The 24,565-nt window shown below is 50.3% G+C and overlaps 2 protein-coding genes and 1 long non-coding RNA gene across 3 annotated transcripts; 1 reads left to right on the top strand and 2 right to left on the bottom strand.

The window, feature by feature from the left end:
- Positions 1–974: 974 nt before the first annotated feature.
- Positions 975–11,378, bottom strand: LOC109679916 (zinc finger protein 449-like). The gene is made up of 5 exons (XM_074062205.1): positions 11,106–11,378; positions 9,180–9,384; positions 6,234–6,308; positions 5,761–5,922; positions 975–1,145 (listed from the first exon to the last, which is right to left on the bottom strand). Exons 1-5 carry the CDS (start codon positions 11,376–11,378, stop codon positions 1,033–1,035), a joined length of 828 nt encoding a protein of 275 aa, XP_073918306.1. The 3' UTR covers positions 975–1,032.
- Positions 11,379–12,114: 736 nt separating this feature from the next.
- LOC141419903 (uncharacterized) lies at positions 12,115–12,954 on the top strand. Its single transcript, XR_012444634.1, has 3 exons — positions 12,115–12,280; positions 12,534–12,600; positions 12,711–12,954. It is a non-coding gene; the product is annotated as an uncharacterized lncRNA (long non-coding RNA).
- A 4,698-nt stretch (positions 12,955–17,652) lies between these two features.
- Positions 17,653–24,122, bottom strand: LOC109679882 (cancer/testis antigen 55-like). Its single transcript, XM_020154943.2, has 5 exons — positions 24,035–24,122; positions 22,709–22,893; positions 19,690–19,834; positions 18,855–18,967; positions 17,653–17,847 (listed from the first exon to the last, which is right to left on the bottom strand). The coding sequence occupies exons 1-5, from the start codon at positions 24,120–24,122 to the stop codon at positions 17,653–17,655; spliced, it is 726 nt and encodes a 241-aa protein (XP_020010532.2).
- Positions 24,123–24,565: the final 443 nt, after the last annotated feature.

Below are 24,565 nucleotides of genomic sequence, written 5' to 3'. Positions count from 1 at the left end.
TCTAGTATCTTCTGGAAGCTTTAGAGAAGAGCCATTTATATTCCCATTTTCAGATTCTACAGGACATCAGCACTGTATGGCTTATATCCCATAGCCACATCAATTTAACCTTGAATCCTGATTCTGATCCTCTTGCTTCCCTTTGTCCTGTCTCTTGTGATTACATTGAGCTGACCTGGAAAATACAGTACACTGCCCGTATCTTCTGACTTGTAAAACTAATCATATATGCAAACTATGTTTTATGCTACAATGTACCATAAAATGCTTGTGAGGATTTGGAAATGGTTTTGGAAGGGAATTTTTTTTATTGTTTTACTATTCATATGTGCATACAAGGCTTGGGTCTTTTCTCCCCCCTGCCCCCACCCCCTCCCTTACCACCCACTCCGCCCCCTCCCTCCCCCCTTGCCCCCTCAATACCCAGCAGAAACTATTTTGCCCTTATCTCTAATTTTGTTGTAGAGAGAGTATAAGCAATAATAGGAAGGAACAAGGGTTTTTGCTGGTTGAGATAAGGATAGCTATACAGGGCATTGACTCACATTGATTTCCTGTGCGTTGGTGTTACCTTCTAGGTTAATTCTTTTTGATCTCACCTTTTCTCTAGTTCCTGGTCCCCTTTTCCTATTGGCCTCAGTTGCTTTTAAGGTATCTGCTTTAGTTTCTCTGCGTTAAGGGCAACAAATGCTAGCTACTTTTTTAGGTGTCTTACCTATCCTCACCCCCCTTGTGTGCTCTCGCTTTTATCATGTGCTCATAGTCCAATCCCCTTGTTGTGTTTGCCCTTGATCTAATGTCCACATATGAGGGAGAACATACGATTTTTGGTCTTTTGGGCCAGGCTAACCTCACTCAGAATGATGTTCTCCAATGGAAGGGAATTTTTCTGCCTGACACAAATTAACAGGAAATCATTTTCATCCATGTGTAAAACCATCACAAAAAAAAACATCAAGACACATAGACATGTAAGGGCCATTTATTTGGTATATATTTGGAAAACTTCCCAATGGTTAAGTATACCGTCGCTCAGCTTGAGGAAATCGTGGAGTAAGAATCACAGTGGTCCTTCACTCTTTCTTTAGCCCTGGATGCACTGCGGAACTCCTTAGCATGTGGAGGATCACCCTGACAATAATGCCCTGGAAGACACAGGATGAAGCAAAGAGTCTCAGGAAATACAGTGGAGAGGTAATACCCCTTCCACCACAAACAAAGAAGGGGTAATAGGCTCTTTCCTTCACTGCCTGCCCCCCACACTCTCTCTTTCTGGGGACAGGAATCTAGTTGAGAAGAGACAGATAAGGAAAAACTTCTACAAACTGCTATACCAATTGGACCCAGAAGGTCATTCTTACCACCACCCACAGCTCTTTTCAGGCCTTCTATTCATCCTTTCCTTGTTGTTGTGACTGGGTTTGAACTTACAGATTTGGGCTTGTAAAGCACGTGCTCCCAAAGCAGAAGCTCTACTGAATGAGGCACACTTCCAGTCCATTTTTCCCTGATTATTTAGGAGATGGGGTCTCTCCAACAATTTGCTCTGGCTGACCTCAAACCACATGATATCAGCCTCCCAACTAGCTGGGATTAGAAGGATGAGCCACTGGTGCCCAGACCGTCTGACCCTCTTGAACAGCCTCACATGTGATTATTTAAAGTCATCTCCAGTAGTTCATACACTCTTATTCTTGTTGAAAGTTCGGCACCAGAGATGCCAACCAAAGGCAAATATGAAAAAATGACCAGTATTTTTGTAATATTCGCTATTCAAGATGCTAGTAGCAAGCAAGTAGCCCATGCAAGACACCTGAGAGTTCCCCTATGACGACACAAACAGGAAACAACAAGCGAGGAGAAATTTCCCGGTACCCCAACCTCAATTGTTAACACCTGAGAAGTGGGGCCGCCCAGAATCAACATAAAAGCTAACAAGAGGCACATGCTTTAGAGACCCAGAAAAGAAAGGAGGGCTGGGCCCACTCTTAAGAGTGAGCTCTGGTTATTTTCGAGACTATTCAGCTCACGCCAGGAGGTTAGGACTGACAGAGGGTGGAGGAATCAGGCTCATGCAGTTTGCTGGAGGTGCCCAAGACTGCTTCCCTCCAGGAAACATGCCTGGGGACCGCAGGTGCAAAAGGCAACGTGCAACGACTCTCTTCCGCCACCTCGTGGTGAGTCGTGTGGGACCTGATTTCCCCAGTCTCCCCTGTAGTCCTGGGTTAGCAACCTTAGCAACACTATGAAACAACCCTGCTGATGGAGGAGGATCGAGCTGTCAAAACTTTGGAGGGACTGCTGTGGGCTCTCTGCTGTCAGGAGGAAAGGCAAGGATGGGATCGTGAGGGACAGTGTTCCCAGCCCGCCTTGGGGAGGCAAAGCCCCTCCTAGGTGACAGGATTTAGCGGTCTGTTTTTACTGCCAGATTAAAAGGTGGGTGCCGCCTGGTGTCTGTGGCTCACACCTGGAATCCTAGCTACTCAGGAGGCACAGGTCAGGAGAATCGAGGTTGAAAGCCAGCCAGGGCAAATAGTTCCAGAGAACCTACCACGAAAATACTTGTCACAGAAAAGGGCTGCTGTTGCAGCTCAAGTGGTAGACGGCCTGCCCAGCAAGCGTGAGGAAGTAAGTTCAAACCCCAGTAGCACCGTAAATGGATAAGTAAATAAACGCTCAACTTGTTAAAACTCATCATTTAACACCCGGATAACTGGTCTCCAGAACGTGTACCCGGGGACCAGAGAGCACAAACAGGTAAACACTCAGTGTACAGAGCAAGGCAATCTTGCCACTGCCCCTAGATGAACCCCAAAGACCAGGTATGCGGCACCTAATGACTCTAAATCAGCTGAGCGTCCCCAGGCTTCTCCACAATGTGTCGTACACAAGGCACCCTTCTTCTCTTCTCTTCTCTTCTCTTTTCTTTTTGTAAATAACAGCTGTGTATTGTTTAACACAATAAATTCGGGGCTAATGTGTGACAAAAATCGGTAACTAAACCATGCACGTCTGTCTAAAATTGATACAACTTCTTGGTAAACTAAGCCTTTCCTGCTGAGGTTACCTTCTAATCCCTAACACTGTTTTTTCTGAAGGATGTATTTGAATCTCTATCGGCTTTCTCTTGGTATTTCCCTGATACCTCTCTCTTCCTGGACTTCAGGCTGTTACACGTTCTTATCTAGTGTCTCATATGCACAGTATCTGTCTACATTTGCTTGCTGAAACCAGCCTACCGATGTGTATGTTTTTACTAGTGAAGTTAGTCTATTTACACTCTTGTCATTACCAGTGTTACTGACATACTTGAACCATTCTGCCGGCCTAAATTGTTTTAGGTTGGCCCACTTTTCCTGTATTTGCTCTTCTAACTTAAAAAATGCCATCTGCATCATCCCTGCCTCTCAAATAGAGAAAACACCATTAGCCCACGCTCATCTCACCCTCTCCTTTGCCCCAACCCCCGCCACATTATCTGGACTAGGTCAATGGGAAGAGGGCAGAGGAAGGGCGGCGGAAGGGGGGTGAATATGATGCACGCACTTCCCTCACGTGTATGAAAATGGAATGAGGAAACCCAATACATTTATTTTAAAGGGGGATAAAAAAGAATAATAGAGGGGGTGGATTTAATCAAGGCACCTTACATGCATGTATGAAAATATCACAAATACTCCCCTTTGTACAACTCATGCATGCTAATGAAGGAAAAAGCAGGGGTGCCAAGCATGGTAGTACACGGCTGTCATCCCTGCTACTCGGGTTCTGAGGCCACAGCAAAGGAGTTCACAGACAGCCTGTCTCCAAAAAACAGAAGTTACAAGAGGAGGGACTGTACAATAGGTGAATTGGGAAGAACTTTCCATTTGCTGACTATGTGGTCTGGCTCCTTTCCGTTTTCCTAAACTACTCTATTTCAGCCACACTGGCTTTCCTGTCTTAAAGTCCACTAACGTTGTGTTTTTAATTGCTGCTCTCTGCCTGAAATGCGGACTTTTCCCCACCGTCCGTGGCCAGGGAGGTGCCATGGCCAGCTGTGTGCGCTCACGAGAGCCACTTGCACCTCTTCTCAAAACCATGCTCAGTGTCTTCATGTAAGTTAATTTGAAAAGGGTCCTGTGAGAGCACCCTTATTTTCCCTGGTCCATTATCAAATAAGAGAGTTTTTAAAATATAAAGGTGACCACAAGGCAGAAATAGAGGGAACCTCCTTTATTCATCCAAAGGCAATATAGCCAAAAACTGACAGGGAAAGTTCAGCATTGTCTGCCCCTCGAGGCAAAAAGGAGGGAATGAGATGAAAAGTACAACAATAAGCCGAGGCAAAATCACAAACAACATAACCTCACATTGATGGAAGGTGACAAAACCTAGCCAGCCATAAGGCACAACTGCAAACTCTGAGTGCTATCATTATTTCCAATGTCAAAGAAAGGCAATACAATAGGCTGCTATCTGCTGGAATCTTACTCCAAAGCAGGGCCCATATGTCAACTCATTCCCTCTTAATGGTCACAGTATTTATTTGTGGGTGCTGTATGCTGCTCTTCATAGCAGTTAGGAATTGGTCACATCGTCCACGTGTCCAAAGTAGACCGTGTTAAAGAATCAAACGATGCAGATGCAAAAGCAGAGCGCCAAGGCTGCACCAAAGCCAGTGAGTGACTCTGGCATGTGCTGTGGCAGGAATCAAGAAAAGTGCTTGTCTCCATGGTTCAACATGGCATCTCTGCATTGCTCAGACAGTGAACTGAAGAGGCAGGAACGGGAAGAGGGTGTGTATTTCCTTTACAGGTCAGAACTTTATCCGTGCCAATAGTACAGAGCAGCAGAGCAGGTGTTACTGGCATGGGGGCCAGAGCTCTGAAAGGAACAGCACCGTGTGCATGCTTCTTACTTACGCCTAGAACGCGGCTGGCTCAGGACAAAATCATTGTCATTGGAACAGCTAATCAAAGGGTGCCCAGGCCCAGAAAATCAAGTCTAGGATGGTGGCAAGTGCAGGCGAATGCTCGAGAATTTATATGCCTTGGAAGGTGGGTTTTAAAAATAGCTAAGTGCAAAGCTCTTCTCTGCAATGAGCTCAAACAAATCTGCTCTGCCAAGACAGCCCACCGCAAGGGTGGGCTCTCAGGAGTTACTGTCACTCTGTGCAGAACCCAGGTACCTCGACGTGCTCAGGGAATTCTTCTCTAAAGTGTGCAGCTTGGTGTGCAATAAGGCCCGATTTCTTTCTGAAGCTTTTAGAACAGTGGCTACACTTGTATGGCTTCTCCCCTGTGTGGATTCTCACGTGAACCATCAGGCTGGATCTCTGCCTATATCTTTTCTCACAGTGATCACATGCAAATGGTTTCTCTTCAGTGTGTGTTTTCTGGTGTAGAATGAGAGCTGTCCAACTGCTAAAGCTTTTCTCACAACAGTAGCACCCGTAAGATTGTTCCCTTGTGTGAGTTTTCATGTGCTCCATCAGACTCGACTTATACAGAAACTTCCTCCTACACTGCACGCATTGGTACATTTTTTCAGAATGTCTTTTCTGGTGCATGGCAAGGTGTGCCCCGTGAGTGAATTGCTTCTTGCACTCAGCACATTCATAGGGCTTCTCCCCCTTGTGAATGAGCTGGTGGCGATAAAGTTCTGACCTGAGAAGGAACCTTTTCCCACACACGGAGCACTTGTAACCTAGCTCTCCTGAATGAGTTTTCAGGTGAACAGCAAGTTGGTGCCTATAAGGAAAACACTTTTCACACTGACCACAGTGGTAAGATTTCTCTCTGGGAACCTTTGGCATGAGGACTCTCAGGTTGAGAGACTCCTCCCAGTCGGAGCTCTCTCCTAGGTGGGACCCGGGCTTCATGCAACTGTCCAGTAGCTCGTCAGGGGGCTCTTTGCAGATAGGCTCCAGCTGTTCGTATTCTGAGAGACAAAACATGAATAACACTCCAGGTTTTTCTGCTTGGGCATTTTATTCATTGTCCCTCCCAGCACCAAAACCCCAAGAGAAGAAACAGAAATAGCAGGTCATCTTCTTCCAGGGAGATTAGACAGATGGCAAAGAAGAGTTACACTCTAGCTGGGCGGGGGGAGGGGGGAGGGAGCAAGGGGGAGCGGGGGTGGTGGGGGGGAGAAGGTGGAGACTCCCAAGAGACATCCCCACCCTCTCTACCCTGATGAAGGCGGGCATTAACTGTTCTTTCTTCCCTGGCATTCAGTAACCCCTCACCTACCTCTCTTGGAGCCCAACAGTTCCTCTCCTCCATGCTCCAGCAGGAAGCTCCAGTCAGGCTCCAGCATTTCAGGTCCTGGCCAGAGGGAAAGTGTGGGTGTGGTGGGGTGGGGGTGGGATCTGAGTCACTACAGACTGCCTCAGAATTCAAGATGCTTTCTTGGACATGTGCGCTCTCAGCACCTACGTCCTCCTCACTTAGAATTACTTCACCAAGAGCAAGGTAGGTTGAGGTGAGCAGAAACTAGCACTTGCATAAGCTGTGTCGGGAGAGCGTGTGGATTAAGAGTTGGGGAGGATATCTGACCATATCTGTTCTATTGGAAAATTCTTACATCCACTAGACAAGGCTCATTGTGTTTTAGAGCTTAGCTCCGGGGCACTGCTGTTAACATTTAATGTCACTGAGAGATCAGGTCCCTGTGCCCACTTCTGCTGTTGTGATGGAAGCCACCTGAGCAGTTGTTTCATACAGCGGCCTGAAAGCCCTCCTTGTCCTGGTCTAGGCAGACTGAGACTCTGTCACTCAAAAGGCCAGTGCCACCAACTCCAAATACCTTCACAACCAATTATTTGAAAATTAGCCCCCAAAGCAGATTTTGAGCTATTTGGAGCCTGCTTGCTTTGCATACCCTATAAAACTTTGCCCGATACCTGCTGGCTGTTGAAAGGCAAAGCCTTGAGGGAAAAAGAAACCCAAGGTGATAGTGTCTCCTGTCCCAGACAGTGACTATGACTACCCATCAGCCATTCCTGAGAAGATGAGAGGTGACCTCAGCTAGGCCCCTGTGACCCCTCCCTCAGCTGGAAGAACCCTTGCCTGGCTTCCTGACTCAGGACCTTCCCCATAAGCAAACCTGATTGTCTGTCAACAAAGCTTGGTGAGGCACATCTGCCTCTTGGCCATGTCTTTTTTGGGAGGGGCAGCACTGGGGTTTGAACTCAGGGCCTCACACTTGCTAGGTAGGCGTTCTACAGTTTGGGCCACTCCCCCGGCTCATTGGCCAAGTCTTTCCCTTGTTCAGCCCCCACATCCTTCACCGTCTCACCCCGTGTGGGGAGGATGATATTTTGGTGATAAGAAAATGAGAAAGAAATGTGGGAATGGCTGAGTCCACAGGACAATCAACTGACCTAACAGTTCCAGATGGCATCAGTGCGTGGAACTCAAAATGTGAAAGAGCTCTACATCCATGTAGCAGGCCATTACTGGGTAGCATATGAAACTTGATATTTTTCCTGGCCTCTGTCTGTGCCTCACTCCCCTGAGCAAGCAGTAGTGCCAGTGTTCCACGGACCTCACAGCTTTGGACCTGCCTGGGTGGGTGTGTGTGCGGGGGCCGGGGTGGGGTCATTAGAGGTGCTGAGACACCATAGAAAGATCCTGTTAGGCTCTAGTTATGTGCAGGGCAGGGTGTTGTAAGCACCGTGTGGCCGAGTCTCAGGAAGAAGGTCAGCACACACTTCTGGACCTAGTGTGGGCTATACCTGGCTCATAATGGCACTGATGAGGCACAGAAAGTGGCAGAGACAGGATACTCAGTGCTACACAGCTTACATTTTAGGAGCAGTACTCCTGCTAGTTCTGACTATTGAGGTCTTAGTACCATCTCCCTCTAGCATCTACAAGTGTATGGTTTGAGTTCAGATGAGACAATACTTAAGCCTGTGTCAACCGCAGACCACTTTGCTCCGCGGAAACTGTCTTTCCAGGTCTCTGGGCAAGGACCTGTATGCTGTAGTCACCCCTTCTTGTTCATCACCCAACACCCAGTCAGTCCATCACACCTGCTAAACAACGTTTGAATCACCCCTTTCACCCCATCATCACCAACATGGCTCCAGTCCACCGCCCCACCCCTCCCCCCCGCAAGGCAGCAAAGGGTCTTCTCTCTGTCTCCAGGGCCTATGCACTCAATGGTCCTCCTGCCCAGGGTCCTCTCCCCTCATCACTTGCACCACTCAGCAGGCTGAGTTCATGCTGCAGGTGTTTGCTGAGATCCACTTCCCCGACAGGTCATCCCTCCCAGCTGGCCCCCCCATGCCCTCCTACACACCTTCCCCATCACATACGGGACAGGCTGTCCTGTGGACATATGTGAACCACCAGCCAGAGGGTGAGCTCCAGGAGGACTGGGGCTGCGTTTCTGCTGTGTTTACTGCCACATCCCCAGGGTCTACCACCTGACCTGGCTCTTGACACATCTGGTGATGCTGGTTGAATGGAGGTGCTAAGATGTGGAAGACACGTGGTTTCTAAGCCCTGGCCCTGTGCTACTTATGGACACATCAGGCACTTCCAGTGCATAACTTGGGTTGTTCTCAAGTTGTTTCCATTTTGTCTGTTGGACCCTTCTGTAGTTCCACCATGCGGTTGGTCAATGTGCCACAACATTCAAACTGTGCCTGCTGAAGTAAGGGATGGGGCTGCAGCCAGAATGGGGCCAATGTTCATGGGGGGTGAGGGGAGGGCTGGGGTAAGGGGCATGGTTTCTAACAATGTAGGAGAACCCCAAGGGGAAGGACACACAGGAGCACCCGGACTACAAGATCCAGCTACCCTTTCCCACTGGATTTGCTCCTTCCAGAACTCACCCTGTTGTGTCGGGAGCAATGACATTGAAACCTTTGTGTGTGTCGCACTCACCTAGAAAGCATGTTAGCCAAGCACCCTGGGTTGTACTAATGAGGAGGGCCTGCGTACCATAATTGGAAAAGCACTCTTCTAGGTGGGGAAATAATAAGATAGATACTTCCTTTACGCGCCGCAAGTAACAGAACCCTCTTTGAGGATCTGAAGACAGCGTATTACCCAAGTATTCAGCCCAAATGAGGTGCTCATGCCATAATAGCAGCTGTAGCCTTTGCGACCCACAATCACAGAACCCCCGAGTTCACTTGAGTTCTCAAGCAGGAAGAAAGAGCAGGAAGAAAACCCTCGCCTTACCAGGATCCAGAAAGGGCTTGCATTTGCCAGCAGCATGGTAGTTCAGCTCTTGCTGCCCTGACTGTGGGATCCACGCCTCTGCCCCCAAGGCCTCTTGGGCAGATCCCCTTAGCTGGAGTGCAGGTGACCGCGAGTGCCTGTGTGGTGGCATGAGTTCTGTTTGCACTGGTGGCAGTTCTTCAAAGAGCGTGTCATCTATGTCAATCTGGGAAAAAGGCCAGAACCCATCAGTCCAAAGTCCAGACACTCTGGAAGTAAACTGCCCACCCACGGTCCAATGAGCCACACGTGTAGCTTGAAATTGCCCAGTGGCCCCGAGAAGCAAGGCATAGAAAGAATGGAGTTTGGCCAACTGTAATAGTATGTCACCCTTATTCTCACATGTCCAAGACCCATGATTTCAACATGTGATCCATGCAAACAAGTACTAGCGAGGTCTTCCGCTGCTTTCCCCTTCATGCAAAGACGTTCACAGGCGGTGTGCTTTTGATACTCAGTGCAGATTTCAGAGTGCACTGGCCACACACTTCAAGCGCTCAAGAGCCAGGAGGGGCTCGTGGCTTCTGTACTGGACAGGGCATGTCTAGACCCTCAAAGGCAAAATCTTCTATAGTTAAAAACCAAGAGGACAGAGAAAGGAAGGGAAACAACTCATTCGTGCTACCCAAGGATGGCAGGAAAGGTTGGAAGCCTCCTGTCCAGGGCGTCACCTCCCCTGATGCCAACAGCTCCTGCAGAGTGTCCTGCCCCACTCCCCCATAACCAAGCGTCCCTTACACACAGCTGGAAGCACCTGCTTCCTCCTCCCAGAGACACTGTCCTGGGCCCAGCTGTGGCCTCTCCAGAGCGAGGCTTCACGCAGCTGTTCTGAACAGAGGACGGTGCCACGGCTCCCACGGGCCGTTTTGGAAATGCTGGCGCATGGTGCCAGTGCACTTTAGTGGGCCAGAGATGGGAGCGTCTCTCACAATGCAGAGCTGTCCCACGTCCCTACCCAACGTGGAGTTCTCCCTCAAACATCCACGTGGGTAACATGACCTTCGGAGAACCACATCCTGCAGATCAGTTACAGACAAAATACTTGGCACATTTTAGCGTGACTCTGATTTCTTGGGAATGCACTCCTGTGCAAAGCAGAGGAAGACTACGTGACTTATTGTTCCCATTTACCAAGACTTGTTTGCCACTTTGGGAAATCACATGACAAGCAGCAGTACTGCTCATAGCACTTGTGCCTCACTGTCTGAATTCCTAAGTGTCACATCACACTGAATCTAAGCACGGATGGAGGCATGTGACTGCTTCCTGATGTCATCCGGTGAGGGGAAGCCCAAACAAGTTTATGCAGAGGTGCACATTAGCAATAATCAAATGTGTTCCCTTCCTTTAGGTCCTCTCTAGACCCTGCTGGGCTCGGGGCTGGAAAGCAGTTTCGGGAAAGAGCCACATAGTAGTTTCCGATGTGTGGGCGGCATTCGCCCTGCCATCTCTTCTCCTTCCTCTCTTTTCTTAACCAACTCTGAAACGAGGTAAAACCCCTCACTCGTGCATTGGCAGGGCTCATGCACACGGGCCGAGCCTGGAACTGGCCTTCAGGCCATCGAGCCAAATATGGATGGATTTGGTCGATGCATGCAGCTGAATTCTGCTATATGTGAATTTCATTTAACGATAGCAGAGGGGATAGGATCAGCCAGAGAGGGTTAAGAGCCAGTGAGCCAGCAGAAGGGAGAACTGAAAGGGCTGTGGAATGACACAGGCATAAAACATCTGGTCCACACCCATCTGCCTCGGTGCCTCTTTGGGTCTAAGAACAAAGGCCCCAAACTCTTTTCTTACCTGGTACTCTGGTCTCTCATGTTCTCTCTGTAAGTCTTCTATGAGGGAAAAGAGTCTTTCTTTGTTCTCTGGGCAGTAAGTGCTCACCCTGGCCTCTAGGTGGGTGGGCAGAATAGTCAGGAATTGCTCCAACACGAGCAGCTCCAGGATTTGTTCCACAGAACGCATCCTTGGCTTCAGCCACTGACTGCAGAGCTCCGAGAGTTTTCTGAAAACTTCCCGAGGCCCAGCTTCTGCTATGTACTGGAACTGCCTGAAGCGCTGGCGGGAGGCTTCACTGTCTGCGTCGTCCCGGTGCAGCACGGGATCCCCTTTGCACAGGAAGGGGGCCAGGAGGGAGTAGTCCGTGGGGCTATCCATTGTGCCCGCTGGCTCCTTAGAGCTTATCTGGGGCCTGAGGCCTCAGATTCCAGGACTCTTCTCTCCGAACTCCTTCGGGGGAGCCACCTACAGCAGAGGAAAACGTGAGAAGTGAGGCATAGCGGTGGCGATGAGAAGACATACTCAGTGCCCTCAGGTTTTCAGAATCAAACCTTACCAAGCCCGAGGACGTGGACTGACTCTCTTCCCAGATAAATACGCATACGAGTCCACCTCTGCGTTCAGCTTGCAAAAGTTTCCCATAATCTCCAAGCCCATCCACAGACCCTCTGGCACTGCGCCCTCCTCTCCAGCATGAGAGCCAACACCCCCATGTGGCCACTTCAGTGGGAATAATGAAAATCACCAATTGAGTTGCCGGCCACATTTTAGCTGCAGAGAGCTATCCAGCATTGGGCAGTTCTGCTCTAGAAGTGCACGGGCCCCAGGCTGGTAACCCCTGCAATTAAGGAGACTCCTACAGATGTGCAGGCCTTGAGCCCACTCCCAGTCTAACGAGGGCAATCTTGTGTTTCTGAATACCGGGAGACTGCACACACACTCTCTCACACACATACACACACACACACACACACAGACACACACACGAGTAGGAACGCTAAGGAGAGATTGTACTGCAGAACCTCAAAAGTTCTTCTAGCTTGCAGTCCCCCTTATAGCCAGGCCCTGCAGGGACAGCTAGTTCTCAATCCCTTGTCTTCTCATTGCAGAGTATGTGTGATCTTACTATTGACTCCATGCCCTGCTCCGCCATCCCCTCCCAACATAGCCTTCCAAGCAGCCCACCTATGAGGAAAACACACTGCACTGCCCAACGGGCCCTGGGAATTTGCTGTGCGTTCTTCCTGAAGGACGCTTATGGAGTTCCCGCCACGTGCCAGGTACAGTCCTAAGTGTCCTGCATAGATCAGTTCAGTTAGTCCTCACCGATGTTGGGAGCTGGGGAGTAGCGTGGCCCGCTGAATGCATAGGAGGGAAGGGAGGTTTAAGGCCTGGGGGGCGGGGGGGGTGGAGCTCAGCTAAGCTGGCCACATTCCCAATGCCAGAAGGAAGTGACGATGAGGTTAGAATCTATGGTTTCCTGCATTTGAGAAGTCTAAATAACATGAAAATGTTCTTGTCACAATCTCTGAGGTCACGGACACGGTCACAGACACGGTCACAGACGCGTCTCCGCGGGTCTCAGGACTTGTACCTGCAGGTGTGCTATGGGTTGGCCTTCACTCTGTGTTTTCTGGGATTGATCCGGTACCTGCCCTCTTGTCTGAAGGAGGCCCTAAAAGAGAAATGTGTGTGATTCCCTTCCCACAGCAGACTCAATATCCACCGTCCCCATACCATTCCACCCAGTGCCTGTGTGCATAAAAGGAGGAGACTCAGGGCTTCGCGACTTCATCATCTGTTCTGTGCAGATCCAGTGGTGTGGAAACTGAGTGCCAAACACCACTGTCCCTCCCTGCACAGAGGAAGTGCCCGACAGAATGAGGATCAGCCTGCTGTATGCGACCAACCTGGGGTTGAAAAAAGCTGAGGTGAAAACTGTATGGGGAACGGACATGGACAGAGTTTTTGTCGTCATTCCCTAAACAGTTTGGTATAACAACCATTTCCTTAGCATTTACATTGTATTAGATGCTATGGGTGCTCTAGACACGATTTGAAGTATGGGGGAGATGGAGAGATGGAGACGTGACTAGATTGTATTCAAATTCTAGGTCACACTATAGAAAGGTATTGAGTGAGTGGGTGTGCTAGGGTAATCCTCGAAAGGTTCGGTCACCAGTCCTCCTTGGGTAACAAGGGAGGACCGTCATTGCTGGCCATCACTGTGCCCCAGGAAGGTTCTAATGTCTTTAGCCAAGGCTCCCAAGCTTCAGGCTGGGGCCCTTCGAGTGTGGCTCACCCATGCACGTGCCCCGCCCTCCCCTAACTGACTGCGAAGCTTTCTCTAAGTCTACCAGGGAAGTGACCTCGGGGGATCCTCTCCAGGGGCTGGTCCCAATTCCAGTTCACCTGACCACTGGAGCGTGGTTTCTCCTGAAACCCTTGTGCAGTGTTCCCGCCCTCACAGGCCCTGGGCAGGCAGGCTGTTGGTTCCCCAGAAGAGGGCACTTGGGGAATGTGGGAAATGTCCCCGAAAAGCCCCAAATCCGGAATAAGAACAGACGAGGTGGTGCGGGGCAGGCTCCCTGAGTGAGTGCTGTGCCAGAGGGGGTGACACAGCCCCGCCCCGAAGGGGGCTCCTCCCGCTCTGCTCTGCTCTGAGGAGGCCCGGCCTCACCCTGCTCGCGGGTAGCTCCCTCAGGGACACGGGGCTCACAGGAATGCCAGTGGCCTGCCCGCAGGTCTCTTCCACCCACAGCCGCCCCCGCCAGGCCCCCCTACCGCGACACCTCGTGACCCCCGCAGCCCCTGCCCCTCCCCCATCCTCGGGAGAACTGGGGTCCTCCCGGCCTCTGTGCCTCCTGTGGGTGTCCGCGCCCCAGCCCCAGCGACCACGCGGAATGGCCCGCCGCTGCAGGTCTTCCCTACCCCTTCCCCTCCCGAGGGGCTGACAGGGACCTGTTGCCTGTCGCGCTCTCCGCGCACCCAGCGCCCAGGTCCTGAGGGAGACCCAGGCCTGATCAAGGCGCCCCCTGGCTGCGCACGCGACGAGGAGCAAAGGAGGAGCTCGCGTCGCGCCCTCCTGCTCCCGCTCGCTCGCTCCTCACAGAACCGGCGCCCGCCCGGCGGCCTGGCGCTCGGCGCTCTGTCCCGCGTCTGCGAGGGAACGGAGCGCGCCACCTGTGCCAGGGCGGGAAGAAGGCGGGTTGCTCAGGCCCCTGGGGGAAGGGAGCCCCCCATCCCGCCTCGCGAGGGAGTCCGAGCCCGGGCCTGGCGCCCTGTGGCTTCTACCTCTGCCCAGTCCCACAGGCTAGCAGGGGCTCGCAGCTCCTTCACCGTCCGGGCCTGGCCAGGGCTGGAAGCCCCCAGTTACTGTCCCCCCCCCGCCCCCGCCCCGGCTCACGGTGCCAGGACAGCTGCGGACACACACGGGTCCTGGCTGAGGAAGCCAGACCAGGGAGGTGGCGCCTCAGGACAGAGAGACGGCACCTCCCCCACCCCCACCCCCAGCCCACCTCACACCCTGCGACCCCTTCTGGGTGGGAGGGGAGTCGCCCCTCTCCGGCCTCCGGGGGGGCGGGGTGGGGGAGCTCTGGGCTCTCTTGAGTCTCGCGGACTCACTCCTCAATGTCCCCGTGCCCACTGCCACACAGGGCTCGCTGGGCTTCTTCCTGGCCTCGCTCTGAGCGGTGACCTCAACCCAGCCTCCTCCGTCTGCCTCAGCCAGGTGCGTAGCGCGGGCCCACGTGTCCCGCGTACTGCACGTGCAGCTTAGGTCTGCGGGAGCAGACCAATGGGAGCCAGCGGCTGTGGGAAAGTCCTTCTCTAGGCCTTGTGACTGGGTGACAGGGTCAAAGAGAGGCCAGCCGATCCCTCCCGGTACTCCATACTGCGTGATGTCCGCTTGGGAGACTTGGGGACACTGAGGCCGTAGTACTTCCCACAGGGGGTACGCTCCCACTGCATTGCTAGACTCCGGGATTGTCAGATTACAGCCCGCACCTGGTGCGTGGCCTGGGGGACGCAGCGGGAAGGTTGTGCACCTCTGCTCCTCTCTAGGGCACACCTGCACATTAAGGCCCCTACGCCCTCCCTTCCTTGTCCATTTTCCGGACATCCGTGTGAGTAGGGAGGCTCCCTTCTGAGGCCAGGCCTGTGTCAGACGTGTGCTCTCAATCTGTGCAGTTGTACACTGCACATGCAAAACACACTTCTTCGCTTTCATAGAAGGAAGAAATAGCACCCACAGAGACCAGTTCTTGAGCATGACAAACAACGGTCCTTTGCACTCACAAAACACCCCCTTTAGGAAGAGACGGGACTCAAAATTTCTCATGCGAAAGGATAAGCTAGAAGCCATTAGCAACACAAGCACTAACAGTTGAAACTCAATCAGAATGAGATACTTCAAGCACCCCCTACTCAAAACACCATCCATAATTGTGGAGACCAGCCCAGAAAACACTGTGAATTGGGCCCTGAACAGGTTCCACTTTCTTTTTAACGGAACTTCATTTTCAAGACTCATTTCAGGCAGTAAGGCCTGTGTGCCAACTTCTGCTCAAGATCATTGTCTTAGTTCCCTCCCTGCAGAGTGGTATCCCAAAGGAGCAACTATACATCAGCACTTTTCTGCACCCCATTCCCATAATGGCATGTGTAAGCTCGACCTGGGAACAATGGAGACTCACAGGCTCATGGTCACAGATCCTCACCTTTTCATATCATTTTTGTCCCGCCTGTACAAGGTACGTGTCTAAACCAGCTCCAAACTCACTGTTCCCAGGGACTTTTATGGAAAACAATGTGACCTGCCACCGAGGGTGACATGATTAAGGAGCCTGCCTTCCAAATAATGGCCAAGAGCCTCAGAGTTGATGTATTCCTCCCCCCAACACACACACAAAATCAAAAAAGTATGCAGAGTGCAGCTCTGCTGGGCCTGTCCCCAAAGAAAGCACATGGATTCTGGGATGTGCTAGCTACAAAGAGGAAGGAAATTTACACATTCCCCCATCAGCTGCACCGGAGCCACTTGAGTGATTCCCTCAGTCCAGGGAGGTCCTCTGACAAACAGCCGCCTTGACTGAGTCACACCTGATCCCGCTGACCATACCCAAGGTGGCTCCCAGAGAACTCTTTCACACCAGCCAAGCTGGACAAGGAAATGGGAGATGGTTGGAGCACAAGGCCATGTGTCTCTCAGGTCCAAAGGTGGCCGTCTCTGAGACTCCCAGGGAGCGTGGCCTGCTTGGGAGGGACGTTCCTTTCACAGGAATCTGGACCTGCCCCAGCTCCCACTTGCCCTGCCTCCCCTAGGACCTACAGTTTCCCAGGTAAGGAAGACCAGGGGACAGTAACAGAAGCCAAGTTCCATTAAGGCCCTGAATATTGCTGTTTGGGTTTAGTTCCAGTGTCTGCAACAGTTCCTGACACTTAGGTGGCAAAACTGAACGCGTGGAGTGAAACAATGAGCAAAAGCCCAAACTTGCGAGGTCACCCCTCCTCTGGCTTCCTTTATTATAAAGTGGTGCACTAAACACTGGGTGATTGGGAAGTACCCCCAAGATCGCTAAAGCAAACTGAAAACTCAGCTCAGTTGACTTGGGACCAGGAGCTTATGGCAGACTTAGGAATCCAAGGCCTGCCGCTGAGCTCACAGCCAGGTTCCGGGGACGCCAACAGCTCCAAAACCAGACACGGCTCCCTGGTTCAATGCTCTGTTAAGGGAAAGCAAGCAGTTTCATGGAGTCCGTGTGTGGGGCATTGGTAAGCTCCTTCCCCATGGGCAGGCAACTTCCCCTTCCTGCAAGGGGCTCTGGGTTTGCCCCGTGATTCGGGTCTGCAGACAAGCTGCACCTCTCCCACAAGGGGGGTCCATGGAGGCTTAAGTACCCCACATGTGGCGGTGCTTCTCTTTAAGGGTCAACTGAGGCCTTCGTGGGAGGCTGACCCATTGACTCATAGGGATGGAATGATGAATTAATGGCAGGTACGCTACTGATGCTCACATAATCCATTTATTGAACTTGTTTAACATGTAACCTGCCTTAGGCGCTACCAGGCACGATCCTAAGTGCTTGCTGGTGGAGTAACGAACGCCACTTGCCCCCACATTCACACAAACCTGAAAGCACCCTATCTTACGGCACTTACATGGTAACATGGGAGGAAGGGTCACAAGTAAATGGTAAATAACAAACCGAGTAGGTGACAGATGTCAAAGGCCGTGGGCAATTGGACACCGCACACACAGCCTAAGGGGGACTCAAAACCGCAGGCACGCTGCAACTTTAAATCAGGCCGTGAACATGCGGGGCCCGTGGCTCAATTTAGCCGCTTTGTCCCTGCAGGTTACTTCCTGGGCAACCCAGGCCACCGCCAGCACAGAATTCACAACTGGCCATGGGAAACAAGGAGTTTAACCCAATGGCAGTGTCGTTTCTTTCCTACAATCAAAAGCCAGGTCTATGTGCTTTCCAATTGATAATGTACTTCCCTAAAGTCGGCTCGCGGTCTCAACCGCTCCCTACGTTTACAGGGAAATCCTAGTTAAGATATTCTATATGGTTCCTAACGTAAACTTTGCCATTACGCCAGGCCTCCTAGGCCCATACAAGTGAACAGGAACAGGCAAGAAGAGGCTTGGCTACTGCGACATTTGCACTGGGGTCATGGAAACCGCTCTCCAGGTATAGCAGGACTGAGCGCTCTCCACTATGACCACATCGACAAGGTCATGTAATTGAGGAACGTATCCAGGAGGAAGTTTCAGAGAATCCAAAGTGAAAAAGATAGCGTCGTCTATCACCCCTTGACTTCCGTGCATGTTACTGATGTAGACCTGCGACAGAAAGGACAGACACGGTTTTAGAAAACCATAATCATCCCAACGGGCCCAGCACCTCTCACCATGGCTCAGTCCTGCCGAGCGCTCCACCCCTCCGCCGATTCCCAACCTGCCCCCGGCACACTGGCAACACCAGGGGTGCTCTGTGAACACACCGGTGCCCAGGGCCCACCTCACACCGAGTATGGCAGAATCTCTGCGGATGGGCCCTGGGTCTCTCACGGGAAGCCTTGCTCCGAACATTACCCACAGTGGGTAACACTGCCTCTATTTCCATTGAACTCCCCCTCATTCTCAGGTTGCACTACCCAAGTCGCTACCCAGCTTTTATCGGTAAGCTCAAGACTCACACCCGCTTCGTTCCGTCTTTCCTCACACCTTTCTTGTGCACAAATTGTTTTTTCTACCTGTTTTTGCAGAACATCCGTATACAAAAAACAAACAACAACAACAAAAAACCCCTACATAACGTAGAAATTAAGTACCTGTGTGTTCTACCTTACTTCCTATTGGAAGTTTTTCCACTTCAATAAGCAAATAGGCTCCTCTTTGGCAAGGAATGTGTCTTCTACAATTGTAGCCACACCCAACAGAATCCTGGGCACAGCCAGGCATGGTGGCTCCCTCCTGCAACCCTAGCTACTCGAGAGGAGGCAGGGAGACAATGGGAGGATCAAAGTTTGAGGCCAGCCCTGGGGAAAAAGTGCATGAGACTTCATCTCAGCTAGTGAAAAAAGTTGAACGTGGCAGGTGGTATGCCCCTCATCCAGGCTACGCGGACCAGCCCAGCCCTGGAATTAAACGCAAGACTCCATCTGCAAACTGCCTAGAGGAAACGGGGCCGAGGGTGTGGCTCAAGCAATAGAGAACCTGCCTAGCAAATGCGAAACTCTGAGAAGAATCCCCACTACTGACAAAAACTACGAACCCTGGGCAAGAAAATGATTACTGTGGAAGAACTGTCACAAACTAATGACAAGCGTGACACGGAGTCCAATTACCTCATCAATATGACTACAGTTAGTGGGCTTCAACGAGTGTGCGATGATGTTTGAGGTGCCAGGCTGGGTGGAGTATTCAACTTGGATCCAGTCACCCTTGTAAGGCACAAACCCTAAAACAGCCAAAGGAAAACTGGAACAATTACCTCTTCACTTAGGTCACATTCACAAATCCTTGACGCAAGGCAGTCAAGTACACAGGAGGAGCACTGAATTTAACTTCTTACCTGCCCTTACAGCTTTAGCTACAGACAAACTCTTACAGAATATATGCTCACCCTTAACATAATTCCACAATGTGCATATGTGCAAGCACACACACTTGCATGGGGAGAAAGAAAAAAAAGATGGGGGAAGAGGAAGGCAGAGAGGGAGAGAGAGAGAACCATAAGGTCACCTGCAACATTCTTTTGAAGCATTTGACCTATGTTGAAATAGCAACCCTGGGGAGTGATGAGAGGGTAATGCGGGATGAGTATGTATGAAAATGTCATGGTGAGATACATTAAATATGTGAAAAATAAGTATATAAACAGAAAATGTTCACATGAAATAGTGAAAAGTAAAAGGAGTCTTAATTTAAAAATAGAATACACGAAGGCTGTTTTCAATGTCTAGAGATGAAATACCTGCATAACAAAGAACTTTGACACTCTTTAGTGGTTGCATTCACATATGAGAAATGACAGAAAGACTTTTTATAAACATCTCCTATGTGTCCCTGTACCATTACCTTCCATTCCAAACTGCGGACTCAAGAGCTGATAACTCAGACCAAATTGATCACAGCAATTTCAGTTCTCGTATTGCATTTCTCTAAAAATGTAACTCGTACCTTCAGAAACAATGTCCATGGAGAAGTAAGTGTCATTACTAATGTAGACAGCATCGCTTGTCACAGCAGTGACACAACTAATCAAAAGTCGAGTTCTGAGGCCTGATAGCCCATTGCAATCAAAGGGATGGGAGAAAGGCTCCACCTGGAAGATAAGGGGACAGTTACATCACACCAAAGAAAGACTTAAAACGGGAGCCTGTATGATTCCGGGGAATCCCTATCAAAACAACTACAATTTGGTAAGTTGGCCTGTCACCGTCCTGTGGATGCTTGCAAGATACCGGGTTCCCCCGTCAGACACAAAGGGCTTCATTACTCGAAGCAAAAGCAGCCACTACCCATCACTGTGAACCCCACTGGTGTTCAAGAAACAGTCTATGGAACCCTCCTCAACGCTAGCCCATACATTTCATGTGACCAATACATCACGGTCATGAGAGGAGGGTAAAAATGATGTCTGCGCTTGCTTCACAGATTGCTAAACTGCACTCAAAGCGTGAACTGCACATCTAGGCCTAATGCACGTAAACCTACAAGATATAATGAGAGCTCCGGGTTCACCCCCCGAGTCGTGTCTGCAGATGGGCCGCACCTCTCCCACGGAGGCTTAAGTACATCACAAAATGTTTTTCTCTAATAAGCATTAACTGACGTCCTCGTGGGAGGCTGCACCTTTTAGGAGTACCAATTTTTGGAGGGTATTACGGGAAGATACCTACCTCTAAGCAACTTGTGACAATCAAGTTTCAAAATCTTTTCCGGGAGGAAAAATTTTTACACTGAGTGAAAATAAGATCATTGTTTGGAGGAAGTGGCATTTGAACTGTGTGTGAAAGAAGAGAAAGAAGTCACCTGGTAGATGGGGATGGGGGCAGAGCAGGGAGGGACACGGGAACAACAAGAACCCTTTAGGAGAAATGGGAGGAACACCATCTACCCAAGGTCCAGGACTGGGGGACAGAGCCATGACGTGACTGACGTTGGAGAGCTCACCACAGTGGGAAGAGATTTTAAAGACGAGTCACGTGAGGGCTGAATTAATCAATGAAAGATGGGAGCCCATATGGAGGCTTATCAGAAGTAATGGACTTATTTTAAAATTTTCTTCATTACACGTATAATGCATGTTCATCATAGAAAAAGAAGAAGAAAAGACGTGAGCACAAAGCAGAAAACGATTACTCACATCCCATAAAATCCAGAAAGCCGCTGACTACTTCTTTGCTATTTACCGTGTGCCAGATATTTCTTTTTTTCCCCCTCCCACAAACACGCATGCCAAGTTTGAAAAAAGAATTAACTCTGCATGTAGTGTTAAAGTATCACGGGGAGGTCACAAACATTTTTAGAAGACAAGAGATCACCGAAAGGCTAATACGGCATTCCAATGAACGAATGTCCCGTATTTAAGTGGCCCAGTTCCACAAAGTCTGGCGTTTAGTTGGCATCCTGTGTAATACACTGCCTACCTAGCTCACGCGTTTCTGCGGTACAGAGTCCTAGGAGTAACAGTTCTTGTCAGAAGATTTCCGATGCATTCCTGGGCCACTGTGGTACGAGGTGTGCTCAGGGCTTTTTCAAAGCCTAGTTCATAGCTACTACTATTTCTCAACTGGTGTCTTTCCAGCGGCCAATACCAATCTCAAGGGCCTTTGCCTCTGCTTCACTTCAACTAGGAGTGAAGCACCAGGCTCCTGTCCGTCTATCCACCGCCACCTCTGTCAGCATCCTAGTGGATGATCCATCACGCCTCCTGCCTGCTCGGTGCTCGGTGTCCGTCACAACTGCTGACCTCTCTGTGCCCTGACTGCATTCCAGCGCACGGCCATCCTGCACACTCAACATCCCCCCCCCCCAGCTTCCCTGTCATCCCCTCCACCCACACTCTGCCAGTTCCCTTTCTTTGCCCTTGCAAACACCGCTAGCATGCTAGGGAATGCAGACAGATTCAAAGGTTTGAGAGAAACGACTGTATGAGACAGACAGCCTTCCCCATCAAAAGGGGAGATGTGGATTACACAATTCATGGTAAGTAGTGACTAGACAGCCTTCAGCAAAACAAGATATGGATCCTTCTCTCAAGACAGCACACCTAAATCAAATGCAGGCTGACCGAATGGTTCCATGCAAAAAAGTAAATGAACAACTTTCAGAAGAGAAAGTGAGTATTTGTGTGAATTATGAACTGCAATTAGCCTAAGGATTCTTGCTAAAGCCAAAAACCAAATGGACAAGACTGACATATTGATATGATACGAAAGATACACATAAAACAAACATATAGACTATTGGGGGAGATAACATGAGGACTACATCTACTACTTCTCCTGATAAAGACCTCGCTTCTGCTAACATGGAAAGAGCTGAGATCTCTTCTACACAGATAGTTTGAAGAAGAGAAAAAGCTCTACTGTCATTAAGACATTCTGAAATTCAAAATAAAATTCTGAGACAGCTCTTCACTTCTCATTTTTTAAGTGATTTCAGATCAATAACATGCAAGTCCTTTTCAAACAGGTTGTTCTGCAGCCTGTTGCTGGAAGAATCAATTAGGAGAGTGTAGCTAAAAACTAATTTGGTAATAACCCTTTACATGGTACACATTTGGACTGAGGTGTTTACAGAACTCTGCAAATCTTCAAAGCGTGATTAAATCGTATTCTTAGAACTTTCTGTTATGTCAATTATTCTTCAATAAAAGTATGATAAAATGCAGAAAATGCACATTGTTTGGCGTATTAACTATGCTTTTTTATACATACTTTTGGAAAAACATTTGTTTTACCGGAGATATGGAAGTTACAGCGTTAGTTCGTCATATTGTTTACATACTAGAACTGACAAACCACCTTTAAGTATAGGTAGGAAAATCCCCAAAAATATCAGAACAGAAGAACCTGTAGGCCCACGGGAATGGGGCGTCAACTCTGACTCTACGTCCACTGGACAGGTCAGTGGCGCCTTGAATTAATCCCAGAAAGAATATTGAAGAGGCTCTCCCTGAACTCAACCTTACTTTGATTGCTTCCAATCTGTGAGCTGTTTCTTCTTCTTCCACAACCGCAATAACTTGCTGTCCAACTCTCAGTGGGACGTTGCCAGTCACGGCAACATTATGGAAGAAGATGCAGTCATCAATCCAGCCATGATCAGGACACAGAGATGTCACAACTCCCCGTATAGTGTGCAAGTAGGTGCTGCCTATGGCAGAGGTAAACGAAGGTCCCATTAGCTAATCTCAAATGCAAGCACTCACTACAAATAAGTTCAGTGCTGGCCTCCTGTGCAGCCCTGAGCACATTTCTTAACTTCTCTGACCATTTTGTCACCTGTTAGCTGAGTGCAATGGCAATTTCTCTCCATAGTGGTGTTGTGACCACTGACACACAGGTTACCTGTTTAGAGCTGTGAGTGCCTTGCCCAAGTGACAGTGCGAATGTCATCGTGATCATCCTAACTGCAAAGGAAGAGTCTTTAAGCTTCCACTGCTGTCAATGGATACCTTTATCTTCATCGCCAGCAAACGAGCAGTCATAGCTTGGTTCATTTCTCCCCACTGCCCCCACCCCCTCCCTTACCACCCACACCGCCCCCTCCCTCCCCCCCCAATACCCAACAGAAACTATTTTGCCCTTATTTCTAATTTTGTTGTAGAGAGAGTATAAGCAATAATAGGAAGGAACAAGGGTTTTTGCTGGTTGAGATAAGGATAGCTATACAGGGCATTGACTCACATTGATCTCCTGTGCGTGGGTGTTACCTTCTAGGTTAATTCTTTTTGGTCTAACCTTTTCTCTAGTACCTGGTCCCCTTTTCCTATTGATAGCTCTAGATTCTTAACCAGCTCCCCAGCCGCAACACTGCAAGATCTAAGTCTGTTCCAAAACTGCGTCCAAAATTATCGCTCTTTCCTGCACGAGGAACGGCAAGCAAAATTTGGGAAGTGCCTCCAGCAGCCTGCACGCACAACGGGCCCCCTCCCTTCCTCTGGGACCAGACATAGGACTCGTCCACTTGGCTTCAAGTAAGAGACGTGTTTGGTTACGAGACCAAATTCTGCCTCAAAGTAGGGGGCTCCGCTTCTTCCGGAAATAGAAAAAGGCCTCGCTCAAGGGCAAAGGCAGGGCGATACAGCCAAGGAGGCCTTTTGCGCCACAACTTCGCGGTGGCCCGAATGGCTGCCCGCTTTGGACCACCACGTTTGTGGCACGGTGGGATGGGTGGCGGCCTAACTCTTGGGGACTCAAGGGCCCCTGCCCCACAGCGGACCCTCAAGATGGCTGCGCCTCCCTTAAGAGGAGGCTCCTAAGCGTGGAGGACAGGGGCACTCGCCCGGGCGTACCTTGCAGCAGACTCTGCTGCTGTGCGTAATAGCCCGGCTGCCTCCTCCTCCGGAAGAAGGCTAAAACCCGGTTCAGAAGTCGCATCATGGTGCTGTCACCTCCTGCCTCCAAGTTGTACCACGTGGCCTTCTCTGTCGCACGCCCTCGAGGCACAGAGACCGGTCTGTCTGGGTCCGGGTAAGCCTGGAGCAGCGCAGCGCCAGCCACGTGCAGACAACGTAAGTGACGGTGCTAGAGCGGCCTCCAGGCCAGCCCGTGCCACAGCGCCACCAGCTGGGCTCCCAGCTTCCCCGTCAGTTCCCCTCTCCTAGGCTGCTACAGAGCCCGCCTCTTCCTCTCACCAGCCAATGACGGTGCTCCCAGTGGTCACGTGGCCCTCCATGGGCCATAAAAGGCAGTAGGTGGAGTAGCTGGGGAAACATGGCTCCTCCTATTTAGCCTGGAGGCTTCTTGGTTCCCGGTGGAGCCTGGGTGGGGCTTGTGCCCTGGCTGTGCAAACCAACCGCCAAAATCCAGCATGAGGCCGAACG

The sequence above is a fragment of the Castor canadensis genome, chromosome X, assembly GCF_047511655.1.
Source record: "Castor canadensis chromosome X, mCasCan1.hap1v2, whole genome shotgun sequence".
Lineage (NCBI taxonomy): Eukaryota > Metazoa > Chordata > Mammalia > Rodentia > Castoridae > Castor > Castor canadensis.
This window is presented reverse-complemented; position numbering and strand designations above follow the sequence as displayed.

Excerpts from the sequence above, each read along its gene's own strand:
- LOC109679882 (XM_020154943.2), bottom strand. The coding sequence starts at position 24,122 with ATGATGCGACTTCTGAACCGGGTTTTAGCCTTCTTCCGGAGGAGGAGG. Across the intron at positions 22,894-24,034 it reads GCAGCAGAGTCTGCTGCAAG|GCAGCACCTACTTGCACACT; the intron begins GTACGCCCGGGC and ends CCTCTGCCATAG. Across the intron at positions 17,848-18,854 it reads ACTGTAGTCATATTGATGAG|GTCTACATCAGTAACATGCA; the intron begins GTAATTGGACTC and ends TTTCTGTCGCAG.
- LOC109679916 (XM_074062205.1), bottom strand. The coding sequence starts at position 11,378 with ATGGATAGCCCCACGGACTACTCCCTCCTGGCCCCCTTCCTGTGCAAA. Across the intron at positions 6,309-9,179 it reads CAAGCCCTTTCTGGATCCTG|GACCTGAAATGCTGGAGCCT; the intron begins GTAAGGCGAGGG and ends CCCTCTGGCCAG. Across the intron at positions 5,923-6,233 it reads ACTGTTGGGCTCCAAGAGAG|AATACGAACAGCTGGAGCCT; the intron begins GTAGGTGAGGGG and ends TTTGTCTCTCAG.